Here is a 13,813-nt window from a genome sequence, read left to right on the forward strand (position 1 = left end):
TGGGTTCGAGTCTCACATCCTGCCTGCAAAGTGCCGTCATACTAAACCAACATCACTGATTTCAACTGAAATATAATGTCAGAATGCTACATTAAAACCTCTTATTGTTTATAAGAAATGTACCTCACCATACTTCATCGTACCTTACTTCATATTGAAAATGAGTAACAATACAGTGACATGAGTTTAATTGAAGGAGACAATGCATGTTACATCTTGCTCTAGAATACTGCCAAATATGTGTTTGGCAATAAAAAGTACGAGTTTCCTTATAATTTTTAGTGAAAATCTATATTCTGCTGTTTTTAAAAACACAGCTTGGATAGGATTTTGACTTTATATTTAAAGAATATTTCATATGTTGGCATCAAGATGATATAATTTATGAACATCAGTTATAAACTGATACATGCAGTCACCGTATGCCATACTGTAATGCCCAAAACGTTGCTACTATACTAAATTTGATCGGTTCCTTCCAATTCAGTTGTTCCAATGAATTCAGAATCAGAATCAGAATGAGAAAGAGTTTTTTGCCGAGTATGTTTGCACATACAAGGTATTTGTTCTGGTGACAGAAGCTACGCAGAGACAGCAACAACAACACAGATAATAAGAAATATAAATTTATAAATATAAACAGAAATTGACAAAATTTGTATGTACAGTTGTGGTGTATAGAATAGAATTTACAAGGGATGGAATTAGATTTAGGGTAGCATTGAGTAAATAAAAGGGGTATTGCACAGAAGGGGAAATATTTAACTATTTATTATGTTGCCTGGGGAAGAAACTTTTGCATACAAGAAAATTCTCAATGCTTATAGGACACGTGATATCGGCACATATTCGTGACTGATCTGACTGTTAAACATTTCAAATGAAAAAAAGAAGAACTTTGGACTTTTCCATGCAAAAGAAAACACTGACTTATTCTGAACCTGTTTATTTTCTACAGCTGCATTTTACCATCCATCACAATTTATATTCACAAGTTATATTAACATCTGTGAATCATTTTTTCTCTGATAAAGCCTATAATAAAATAAGATAAGATGATTAGGCCTACATGCTCATAAATGCTAATTTGCAGGGACAGAGATGCATAAAAGTACATTTTGCGGCTGCAGCATTACTTTCCCTTTAGCTCACAGTTCTTTTACCTAATTTTTAGCAGACGTAATTTTCAGCTAAACTTAAGAATGAAAAATAAAAAAACTCTCTATACTTGTAAAATAATTAAAGGTATATCTGGATAGGCTTACATCTGTAGATTTCAATAGAAATAACATTCTTTTCCCATCAATTCAATAAACCTGTATATCATATGTAAGCAATGCATAAATGTCATATTGACCTAAAATGTTTTAAAAGCACTGCAAAACCGTCAAAGCAGGGACACATTATAAAAATCATCAGCTTGGCTCATTAATTTTAGCTAGGTTAGTAATACTAATCAATTGAGGACTTCTTTCTGATTTCTGAAAGTGATTCAGACATTGCTTTTATTGGTTCTAAATGCATCCATCATAAAACAGTTGTACAACAGCCCTGACCTTCATAAATTCATAAAATCATGCAGGCAGAAGATGGAAGATATTTAGTACAACTGATCACATTTAGGAAGAGTTTATCCACTTCAAACACCACAAAAATCACTTTTTAATATTGAGTCAAAAGTTTTAACTAGTTTAAATCGCAATGTCTGCGAAGAAACCTACTACCAATGGATTGAACTCCCAGTTTTTAGCTCCAGTGAGTGTTCATGGAGATCACTGCTGTCCAAAACTTATATTGCCCTCCAGTGAAAAACCTTTTTGAGCCCTAAAACATGAAATGGTTATAAAATGAATAAACTTTACCAAAACCTCATCGAAACCAACTTTGTGAGTTGCCACTGTTTGATAATGGACGACATCGTAAAACAAGACTTTAAAATATGTTTGTGCATAAGTTAGAAAATTAAAATGACGATTTCAAATGAGAAATATCATCTCCTAATGAATGAAAATCTTAAAGGCATCTGGAGTAGCCTGATTTCTGACCCGAATCTCAGCACTTGCTCACTTAGCATCAGGTTCAGAGGTCTATGAAGTGAGCTGACCACTGGGGGGTTTGTGCTGCTCTGACACCGTGGAACATCAAGGCTGAACTTTGATGCATTACAACAACACTTCAGCAGAAAAACACCTATATAGGGCAGAGTAATTTAGACACTTATCAGTATGTGCAACACCACAAATCATAATAAGAAGACGCATCTCTATATGACATAAATCTATTCTGACTTCATAATAAAAAAAAATCAATAACAAACATTATATAATGCTTCACATAAATAGTTCATAGTATAGTATATTAAATTTTGAACAGGCCATGTATGACTTGGAAGCCTGCCCATGAGTGGACTTCATTCAGATTTAGTTTTGAATGTTATTTTCATAGCAGAACAACTGAGTGTGAATAATCTCACCAAAATTAGTAGTTTGTTCAGCCTTCGTCTGTCTGTCCTCACTGTGCCACCGTTAAAATACTGTACATATTTTTATTTATTTTGTGTAGATATTATGCAATTATGCGCATCCTGAGCAGCACAGAAAGTTGTGTTGCAGTTGATTTGCTGACATGCACCAACATTTTTACTTCGGATTTTGTGCCTACAGTTTATTTATCGCACCAAATAGCTTTTCTTTGTCTCTTATCTGTTTTGCTTTTCATAATAATATATCTCCTTTATATAAAGAATGAAATTTATGCTTTTAATATTAAATATATATATATATATATATATATATATATATATATATATATATATATATATATATATATATATATATATATATATATAATTATGTGTACATGTAAATAAATGTAAACAATACAATGTACATGTAAATAAATAAAAAAACTGTATTTTAATATATTAAAGTAGTTATTTAAAACCCTTATGAATTATAAAAACAAATAAAAATGAAAAGTTCACCATCATGTTTTTAAAGAATGTTTAATGTTGATAAATATAAATAATAAATATTTCATACACCTTATTTAACAATAATATAATTTAACAATAACAAATACGTTTGCATTGCATAACGTGAACTTGGAATAGAGGAATTTGACCGCCTCTCTCCACCCGGGCCACGTGACATTCGTGTGTAACTCTCACGTCCCTGTTTCGGTTGCTAGGGAAGAGAGACGGTCCATGGCAACGCTTTAAGCAAACTCCACACCGAGAGAGAGAGAGAGAGAGAACCGCGAGACGGCTTTAAACGCACAACGTTGGAAAGAAATACAGACATCTAATCGTGCGATTCTGGAACCTTCAACCTGACATCTCAGAGGATTTTTGTCTGATTTAGGACCACGCAACCCGGAGTTACAGTTCGGTATCATCGGCTCGGTTCACATTGCCGCCGGCCAGGTCAAAGCGAGAGCGCGAGACCGGGATCCGCAGACAGGGCGGCCGGGACAAGAGCTGTGTGTGTCGGCAGAGAGACGCTCAGCACCAGCGTTCACACAATCAAACCCGACAGACTACTGAAACGCGCTGTGAAAGTTTGTGACTGTAATGTGAGTCAATTAATGCTTATTATACACTTAAAAATTACTAAATAAATAACTAATGACCTATGAAAACGGTACGTAATTAATATGCAAATATTGGCAGCTACTTTGACAATCATCTGTTAACTGAGTTTACATTACGGAGACAAAATTAAGCATTCTTCCTGTAACAGTTATACTTATTTTTACAACTACTACTATTACTACTACTACTATTACTATTATTATAATCTCTTCTAATGCACATAATTTTATAAAGAGTGCATGAAGCAATCGACACAAACGCCCAGAATGGCTCCTTGCTGGTATTGCTGCCTTGTTTGCTGACGTTGGACCTCGTTGTACTCGGATTGAGGGGAAGGCGCCTGTAGTCAGAGCACCATGTGTCGCTGTGCTGGCTCTGTCACTGACGGGTCAATCCTACTGAGTGAAACTGACACGGGGAGGGGGGGCCAGCCCCACAGACCGCCTCACCCTCTTACCCCGTCCTGAAAGACACTCTTACGACACACACAGATAAGTGCCGGGATAGCCGGCCGAGGGTATGGGCAACTCGTCCCGAAAAGAGGCCCAAGATAAAGCAGGAGAAAAAAAGGAAAAGAAGGGAGATAAAGGAGAGGAGGAGGAGGAGAAAACGGCTGAAAAAGAAGAAGGAGGTCATGGAGGATGTGGAGCTTCCGCTTGGAGTCGACAAGCTCTTGAAGAGCGGAGATCCAGTGTTGGACCTGAGCTACTACAAGTTCCGTCGCCTTCCTCGTCAAGTCCTGAATTTGGAGTACCTGGAGAAGCTCTACGTCTGTGGAAACCGTCTCCGCAATGTCCCTAAGGGTATCGCGCGGCTGCAGGGTTTGCGTACCCTGGCGCTCGACTTCAATAAGCTCGATGACATTCCTCTGTCGGTGTGCCAGCTGACTAATCTCACGTGTCTTTACCTGGGAAGCAACCGGCTGATGAGCCTCCCACCAGAAGTGAGGAACCTGCAGAACTTGCGTTGCCTCTGGGTGGAGAGCAACTTCTTCCAGCGATTCCCCAAGCAGTTGTGCGACCTTCCCAATTTACGCTCACTGCAGATTGGGGACAACCGTCTGCGCATGCTTCCCTCGGACCTATGGCGCATGGAGTCCCTGAGAGGACTCTGGCTGTATGGAAACCGCTTTCAGGAGTTTCCGCGAGTGCTCCTCAAGATGGAGCAGCTGGAGATTCTGGACATGGACCGCAATCGGATATCAGAGTTCCCAAACTTGCATCATCTACCGGCGCTGCGACTCTTCTCCTACGACCACAACCCTGTGAAGGAGCCACCACGTGTAGGGGAGGAGGTGCTTATAGTCGGGGAGGGGGCTGAGGAGGTGTTGCAGGCTAGAGGGAGAAGGAGAGAGGCAAAAGAACATGCAGAAAAGGAAGCAGAGGAGGCGGCAGCCGTGGCGGCAGCGGCAGCCAGTCCGGTCATTCATGGAATACTCAAGAAACTCAGAATAAACTCCGCCCTTAACCTGGCAGCTGCTAAGAAAAAGGTAACAAATGAGTCGGTTCCATCAACAACCCCAACTGGGGATGAGAACGGACCACAAAATAATGACGGAGGTGCTGAGTTTGAGAGACAAGGTGTGGCCTTTTTCGAGGAGGCGGGGCTTGGTTATGACGATGACAGTCTGGAGTATGAAAGGGAGGAGCTAATCTGCGAGGGGGAGGGGTATGAAAGCTACGAGGGGGCGGAGTTAGAGTATGAGAGAGAAGAAATGGACTATGAATATGAAGGGGAAGAGTGAGAACAACCTTGATCCTTGCACCTGTGGGTCATGATATTCTACTTACTTAATCTGAAGTGTGTAGTTTCTGCAAACAGAGTTGCTGTTTGTTTTAATCAATTTTGCAATTCTTTGGTGCGGACGCTACACACTTCCACTTTAAGCATCTGAGGTGTTACTGCAAGGGTTGCAGGTTCAATCCCAAGGATGAACTGGAGAGTAACAATGAATTATTGGGTCCCAAAAAAGGCTCTTAAGTAACCCCAGGATGCTTTATGGGGCAATGAAAATGACTGCAAGTCGCTCTAATAAAAAGCATCTGCTAACATTAATATTAAATTATGTCTGATTGGAAAGTTGAATAAAAGGTCAAGTTTAAAAACAATATCCAGAATGTATACTCTGCTATCATTTGCTCACTCTCATGTTGATATTTTGATAAACAATTTTTTTTTCTCCATATAATGAAAGTCAATGGGGTCCAGAACTATATTGTTCCCTATTTGTTTTCATTTTATAGACAAAAAAAAAAAAAAACACTGCAAGGTTTTTCAAAATATTTTCATTTACACTCTGCATAAAGGAATAGAGGTTTGGAATGACTTTAGGGTGAGTAAATGATGGCTCAGGAAACATGAAAATCTTTAACACAACTTATAAAATACAGCTTAAGTATAAGTGAGTGTTGCTATTATTAGAAGGCATTTATTGTTGGCCAGACCATTACTGCAATCCTCAAACACAGGACTCTCTTCAATAATTACAGGGTTTAATGATTTTAAGACTTGTCATTTGTAACAATCAACTGTGAAGACCTTTTTTATGCGTCAAAACTACGTATTTTTAATTAAGAGCAGGGCTCAGGCATTTTTGTTGGTGAGTGTGTGTAAGTGATGTGTGTCTGGAACTCTACCCTGACACGAGTGTACTGTTTATAAGACACTTGATGCTGCAATTACAGCGATGTGTGTTGGTGAAACCAAATATTATCTTATTAAATAACCAATGAGTTTGCTAAATATGTTTTAATGATTCATGTCTTGTCGGACTCGGAGAATCCTATTTGTCTGGCTGTGGAACAACGCTGACGTGATCTGAGACAGATGGGAAGAGCTAGCCAAGTTAGCACTAATAGAAGTAAATGTTCTCTCTCGTCTGAAGCTTGAAGGACTCAATGTGCGAAAGTCAGAGTGGAGGCGTGCGGACAGAAGAGAAACATCAGAGAAAGAATAGTTGGGGGTACAATCCATAAAAGGCCCGGGTACTTAGTCAGTGATGTTTTGGGAGAAAGACTGAGAGAGAGCAGCGCTTAATGTGTAAATTATTAGGTCCCAGAGCAAAGACTGTAATGGATCCAGCAGGTTTGTGGGTTGGGTGACGGTATAAAAATGAAAATAGTGTTTAACACCCAATTAACACCACAGGCGAGCCATGCGACACAATGCAAAGCAAACTAGATCACACCAACCATAATCAAAGAAGGTGTCTCCACTGCAAGAAGTTTAGACGACTTTATTGATTATGATGGGAAATCTAGGAAAAGTTTTTCAGGGAATAACAATTTGGCTTCAGACTTGCAATATAACAATCATATGGACCACTTTTCTGATAATTTAAAGGTGCTTTTTTATTTTTGTAGCTTGATGAATACAAGTTCTTATTCACATTCTTAAGAAAAAAAAAAGAAAAATCTTGAAAATTCACCATTTGTGTTCTACGGAAGAAAGTCATATTACTTCTCAAAACTCTTTGTTCCCAAATGCATAATTCAAGAATAAAAATAATTGTTTTGAATTATAGAGTTCATCTGGAGAAACCACTGCCATCTAATTCAACTCTCTCATTCTAGTCAAGAAGTGTGTTTTCATTGCCCTTTCCTCCTCCTTCCTCTTTTCTTCCTTCATCCATCATTATGCTGTTTAAACTCTCTCTCCATCTCCTGTCACTTCTCATCTCTCCCCGAAAGAGTGTCAAAACCCATCTGTTAAAATATTTACATAAAGCTATGAGTCTGTCATTAGTGCTGCGAAGAATCTGAAACAAGTGTTTTGGCACAACCTTTGACAGGAAGCATGTCTCCGCCCAGATCTTCACGCCAGAATCAACACAAACCCATCACGCATACGCAAATGTGCACGGATCAGGTGTCTTTAAAAAAGCTAGTTTTCAATTCCTAAATAGATTTTTCATTCACATCTGCAAACAGCCAAATACTTAGACATCTCAGATGGCGTGCATACTTTGAGCAAAGCAAAAGAACTTACGGTCGGCAGATGAGAAAAAATGAACGCTTTGTATAGTGAAACTTTGCTGTTTCAAAGACACCTGAGCCCTGCACATTTGCGTATGGTGGGATGAGTTGTGTTGACTCTGGCAGGTAGAGCTATGATTTCAGCTAAGACATTGAACAGTTGATCAAAAAAGTGGTTTGATGGTTGCTGAAGTGTTGCTATTTTGAGGTAAACAGACTCTCCCTTTTATTAAAACGTACTATTTGTGGTGTTACTAAAACAAGCATTACCATTACAATTGCTCATACTTTGGATTGGGATTCGAACAAACACCTAACAACATATTAAACTTTGGTGCATAACAATGTTTGTGTTATGGACATGAAAAACAATTCAAATTGGCCTGACAGACAATAAAACAATAAAAAAAGGACAAGTAAAAACAGCACAGAACATGTCTAATAATCTCTCTAATAGTCCTTTTCAGAGATTGTGGCATAGCCATTAGCCCTGGATCCTCAGGCAGCAAGTATCTGCGGAGTGGTTGAGCGCTCTGACACAGTCCAGGCCTGAAGAGGAGAACATAGTCTCTGTGCTTAATCATTTAGCAGCTTACTGCTAGTTTATGTTAATGCCATTGTGCCAAGGTCAGCCACATAGCAAGCCGTGAATGAGCACTGGACCGCCTCTGCGGCGCTTGATACTTCATATCCGTGTTACTGGCGCTCACAGTAATATCTCTGTCACTGCCAGATCTCAGCAGAAGTCATCTGGTGTCAGAAATGTAATCCGAGCCATTGTGACAGTGTGTCAGCATGAGAGGAGGGGCCATCATGGTCCAGCGGGTATGATTTTGCTCAGAAGTAGGGCATGTTTGCATGGTGAATATGCCAGTCGGTTGGTTTTACTCTGTAAGCCATTAAAAGTGTAATCGCAAGGCTAGAAAACCGCACTGTGAGAACTAGATTTTCAGATTCACTTAAGAATATGGCATGAATGTCAGAATATGCCTCTCTCTCTCTCTCTCTCTCTCTCTCTATATATATATATATATATATATATATATATATATCAGAATATGCCTACTTCCAAGCTATATACAAGGAGAAAAACAGTGTGCGCCAAGTAGTGTCTGAATTCATAGTATTCATAAAAAAGTAGGTGAAAATTCTCTGGTGAGATTCTTAAGTGTGCACAGAACGGACACAGAATGTCTGAATTTCATATACTATATACTATAAACATACATAATTTAACGGTTGCGAAGCAGGTTTCAACTAAATGTACAATCTACAGTATTGGATTTCTGACACATGCATTTGTGTGCTAAAATGTTGCCAGGGTGTTGCTAAGTGGTTGCTGGTGCATTGCTAGGGTGTTCTAAATGGTTGCTTATTGGCTCTCTGATATTTTGAACACATTTATTTTTAATATTAATGCTTGATTGCTCAATTTACCGTAAAATAGCAACACCTCTGCAGCCATCAAACCACTTAGAGACAAGCTCTTGAGTCACTTTTTCAGTGTTAAGCACTGGCTAAAAAGAACAGTGTTCCTTTATTTAATCAATCCTTATTCTCTTTCTCACAAGGATTATTAAGGATAATGAATGATCTGCTTGTTTGGGAGAGTGAACACTGGCCCTGAGATGAGAGAGAAAAGCTTACACACACCAACCTAAGCAGGCATCATAACTGTGACCATATGCCAGCCAACTGAGCTTTCATTTGGTGCCACTCCTTTCTCGGCATGGCTTGGAACTTGTGTACATAAGTTGTGCATATCTGTGTGTATCGGTTTATGCATTACAATGTGTATACGAGCGTGAATATGTCTTATACACAATGTGTTGTTTAAAGGGGTCATATGATGCGATTTCAAGTTTTCATTTCTCTTTGGAGTGTTACAAGCTGTTCGTGTATAGATAAGATCCCTAAAGTTGCAAAGACTAAAGTCTTAAACCCAAAGAGATATTGTTTATAAAAGTTAAGACTGTTCCACGGCCCCACATGTCTACGTCACGATGTGGGAAGATTTGCATAACTCCAGATAGAAGGCGTAACTTTATTGTTGCTGCCACCACAGCTGCCATGTTGTGAAGATGCTATGTGTTACATTGTGAAAGCGAAAATACTTTGTTTGGCCTTCCAAAAGAGGAGACGACTAGAAATGAGGGGTTAAGTTGTATTTACAACACTGTTCCAGAAGAGTTCAACCCAAATATTTAGATGTGTACAGCACATTTTATGGAGGACTGTTTCCTGATCCTGGGAGAGAAGACTAAAATGCAGACTGTTCTGACTCACGTTTACATATTTAAAGGATTTGCCACTGATGATTCAAACGCTAGTTTTGAGCAGTGTAGAGTAGCGCTTGTTGTTTGTCATTTTTCCAATCACAAATGCAGACATGGTTTTATGTTTATGCGGCGCGATGCAACGCAACGCGTAAAAAGACAGTATAAGTAATTACAATCCGTAATTATGTCCCCACTGGATGCAACAAATGCCTCTTTTATAATGGGTTTTAATGTTTTTGTCTCGTCGCTCCAGCCAGTGTTCTGTCGATTTGTCCTACCCTGTCAGACTTCCCATTAGAACAGTGGGTAGTACAGTTGTACAACGAAAAATACTACATGTAATATTATGGTTTATGAACGTCTACACCTACCACAACTCTAAACCTACCCTTACAGTAATGCAAATATAGTGATTATGTGTTATATTCACGGTTGTAGCTAGAAGGGATACGGCTACAGGATACTAACAATAAATAATTTTTTTCTACCTATTAGATTGTGTTTTATTAAAGTCTACACCTACACCAACCCTAAACCAACCCTTACAGTAATGCAGATATATTAAATATTGTTGTTCAGCATGAGACAAAGGACTCAATGTAGATGTGCGCATGCGCAGTAAATCTGAAGGGTAGGATAAAATGTCAGGACACTGGGACACGGTGTTCTGACGATTTGTGCTACCCTGTCAAATTTTGCTACCTCCCATTAAAACAGATAGTAGCATAATTTGAGAGCAAAAAATGCTACCTATGAAATTTTGTTTCCAGCATGATATTAATTTGGTGTAAGGCTTTATTAACGTGTACACCTACCCCAACCCCAAATCTACCCTTACAGTATTAAAAATACAGTGTTGGTAGCATAATCTGATAGGTAGCATTATTTGTTAGAACAACAGCATCACAGTATGGTAAGGGGTGTAACATTTCTGTCACACGCTTGAGGTATTCGGCCAATCACAACGCACTGGATAGCTGGCCAATCAGAGCACACCTCGCTTTTCAGACCGATTAGCTTTTTAAAAATCAACATTTCATTACACCAAATGCACAAAATATTGTTCTTTTTAGCAACATCATATGACCTCTTTAAACAACCATATTTAAGCAACACTTCCTGATCTTGCATTCAGTCTAACATCAATAATTATGTTGCTCATCAGGTTTTAGACAACCTGCTCAAAAATATTAAAATTATTGCAGATGTTATCAGCTCAATGCATTCTACAACGGTTTGTATCCAATTAGAATTTCTACACTTTTTGAAGAAAATGTGAATGGTGTTTGCCTGAGCTAGCAATAGCAAGCTAGCTTTGAAAGCATAAGATCCCACCCTCCCTGCAAATCTCTCTCCAAAGCCACGCCTCCTCCAAACCACATGAACGCACACAGGCAGACTAGGGGCTAACCAACATTTTATAGTCCTACGACTTCCACAGATGATATAAATACATAAAAATACATGTGGATTGCTTAACTTAGTGATTGCTAAAATCACTTTTAAAAATTTTAAAATCACTAACCCTATAAGATCCATAATATTTTTTTGATGCTTAGCAAACACCTCTAAACACATACAAATTTGTCTGCAAAAGGCCAAGACAGTGATGATCAAGCTAAATTGGACAGTATTAGGTTTAAATGAATATTTCAGATTTATTGTGAAGCCAGGACATTAGATCCACTAAGATTAAACCTGTGTGAAAGAGAGAGACAAACAGTGGATGTTATTAAAAAGTATTCAGGTGTACAAGAATACATGTATATGATGTGTTTATGTGTGTACCCATCCGTGTCTCGTCCACTGTACCCACTCTCTCTGTGTCTCTGTATGCCTCCTCTCACCCACTCTGATCTCTGATGATTTGTCACAAAACCTGCAACAATTATAAGGATGAAAACCTCATTTTAACCAATCAGGATACACTCATCTCTCAAGCAACCAATCAGAACACACTCATCCACCCAGCAACCAATCAGAACACATTCGTCCCTCCAGCAGCCAATCAGAACTCACTGAATCCCCAAGTTCCAAACAATGTAATGCAGTAGTTGCCCATGTCTACAGGGCACAGACAGTCAGATTAAATAAATGAGCAATCAGCTTTGCCAGTCAAGTACCAGGATGAGACACAGAGACAGTCAGACATGACTCACTTGCTTTTGTAGTGTGTGAGGAAGTGTTGCGGGTCGGCTGGTGTATGTGAGAGGCTTGTGATGTTGGGGGCGTTCAGGACGAATCCTGATGAGCCCTGTAGAATACAGAACAGCCACAACACCATTCCAGAAATCCCTCTTAAAGCAGCAGCAGCACAGCAAAATATATCAGATATCCAATCATCTCTTGAGTGGATGACTGTTCAAAGTGTTGTTGAGGTGAGTCGTGTCATCTTTGAGTGCTTTTGTGACATTAAATCGGAACTGGCACAGAACGGATTTTCTTCCAAATGGCTTTTCTGGGAAGGAGAGCACATTTTGCTCATTTTTTATTGCTTAATATATAAAAATAATTGACAGTCTTATATGAAGGATCATATACAGATTTAGTTCACCTTCTTGTCATTCCAAACCTACACTATTAGAATAAAAGGTACAAAAGCTGTCACTGGGACAGTACTCTTTCAAAACCTACTAATATGTACCATTTAGGCAGTAATGTGTGACTTTAAAGGGATGGTTCACCCATTAATATGCACCGTTTAGGGGTAAATAAGGTACAAAAGAAGTAACTTTAGAAAGGGGACAGAGTGTATATGACTTTCTCTCTATTAGCAGCATGCTTAACATTCCCACACTTTTTAACCGATAAATTTCTCCATGATATTTCTAGTAGTTAAACTGAACATATCTAGGAATGTTTATTTGCTATAGAACTTTCCCTGTTATTTCCAGGTTCCGGAGCCCTGGATATTCCAAGTCTTTTGTTTTTGTTTTGTTGATGTGTGTTGTATTTTTGTGTTTTTTTTGATTTTGATTGGATTTGGATGAGATTGTGGAAAAAAGATTGACAGAAAGTCTTATGGGTTTGAAACAAGAGTGAATAAATGATGGTGGAATTTACATTTTTGGGTGAACTATTCCTTTTAATTGTCTAATCTAATCAAAAGGGTCTGGCTGCAGACTTGCACTTGCACTCTCAGACTTGCACTCTCATACTTGCATTCTCAGACTTGCACTCTCAGACACTTGCACTCCCGGTAGTTACATTACTTGCAGTCTTTATTTTATATTTTGTTCTATTATTTTTTGTTTGAATCCTCTCAGCATTTTACAACAGTAGCCAGGTGTTGAAGACAAGAAAAAAGAAAACAAAATTACGAAGTCACTTGCAATCGCCACTTGCACTCTCAGCTACCTGTGACGTCACTTGCAACCAACACAAATCGTGCATGTTGCCAATGGAGACAAGACACTGTGGTGATTAAACGATTAAAACTAAATTAGTAACATCACGTACAGGGGTCCGGCAAGAAAAAAAAAAGACCCGCAAATCCGTGGCCACAAAACAGCAGAATATGAATGCAATGCGCAAAGTCTCTCATTAAGCGTTTTCCTCCCGTAGAAAACATAAACACTTAATATGGCTTAATGTATTAAGATGCTATTCAAATATCAAATTCAATATAGTTTCTTAATATAACGAATAATGTATAAAACATGGCAAAACAGGCGCAAAACATGACATAATGTGGCATAATAATAGACTAAGAAGATAAAGAAGAAACTCAATATGCTCCTCTTCATGATTAAAATATACATAATATGTACAGACAACCAGGTGAGCCCAGAATAAATGCAACATGCAAAGTTTCGCGTTAAGCGTTTTTCCATATAGAATAACTGTCTACAGCTCTTTTATTTCTTTGTCTTTGTCCATTAAGCTATGTGTTTTATTTATAATGATTTTCTACGGGAGGAAATGAAACGCGTAACGAGAGACTTTGTGCTTTGCATTCATATTCTGCT

General features: G+C 38.5%; 1 protein-coding gene across 1 annotated transcript; it reads left to right on the plus strand.

Moving 5' to 3' along the window:
• The first annotated feature begins 3,107 nt into the window (after positions 1–3,107).
• LOC122135532 (leucine-rich repeat-containing protein 10B-like) lies at positions 3,108–7,109 on the plus strand. Its single transcript, XM_042715044.1, is given in 3 exon segments — positions 3,108–3,573; positions 3,827–4,218; positions 4,220–7,109. Coding segments are annotated over 2 exon segments (1,224 nt in total). The 5' UTR covers positions 3,108–3,573; positions 3,827–4,111; the 3' UTR covers positions 5,337–7,109.
• Positions 7,110–13,813: the final 6,704 nt, after the last annotated feature.

This window comes from Cyprinus carpio, chromosome A25, assembly GCF_018340385.1.
Source record: "Cyprinus carpio isolate SPL01 chromosome A25, ASM1834038v1, whole genome shotgun sequence".
Lineage (NCBI taxonomy): Eukaryota > Metazoa > Chordata > Actinopteri > Cypriniformes > Cyprinidae > Cyprinus > Cyprinus carpio.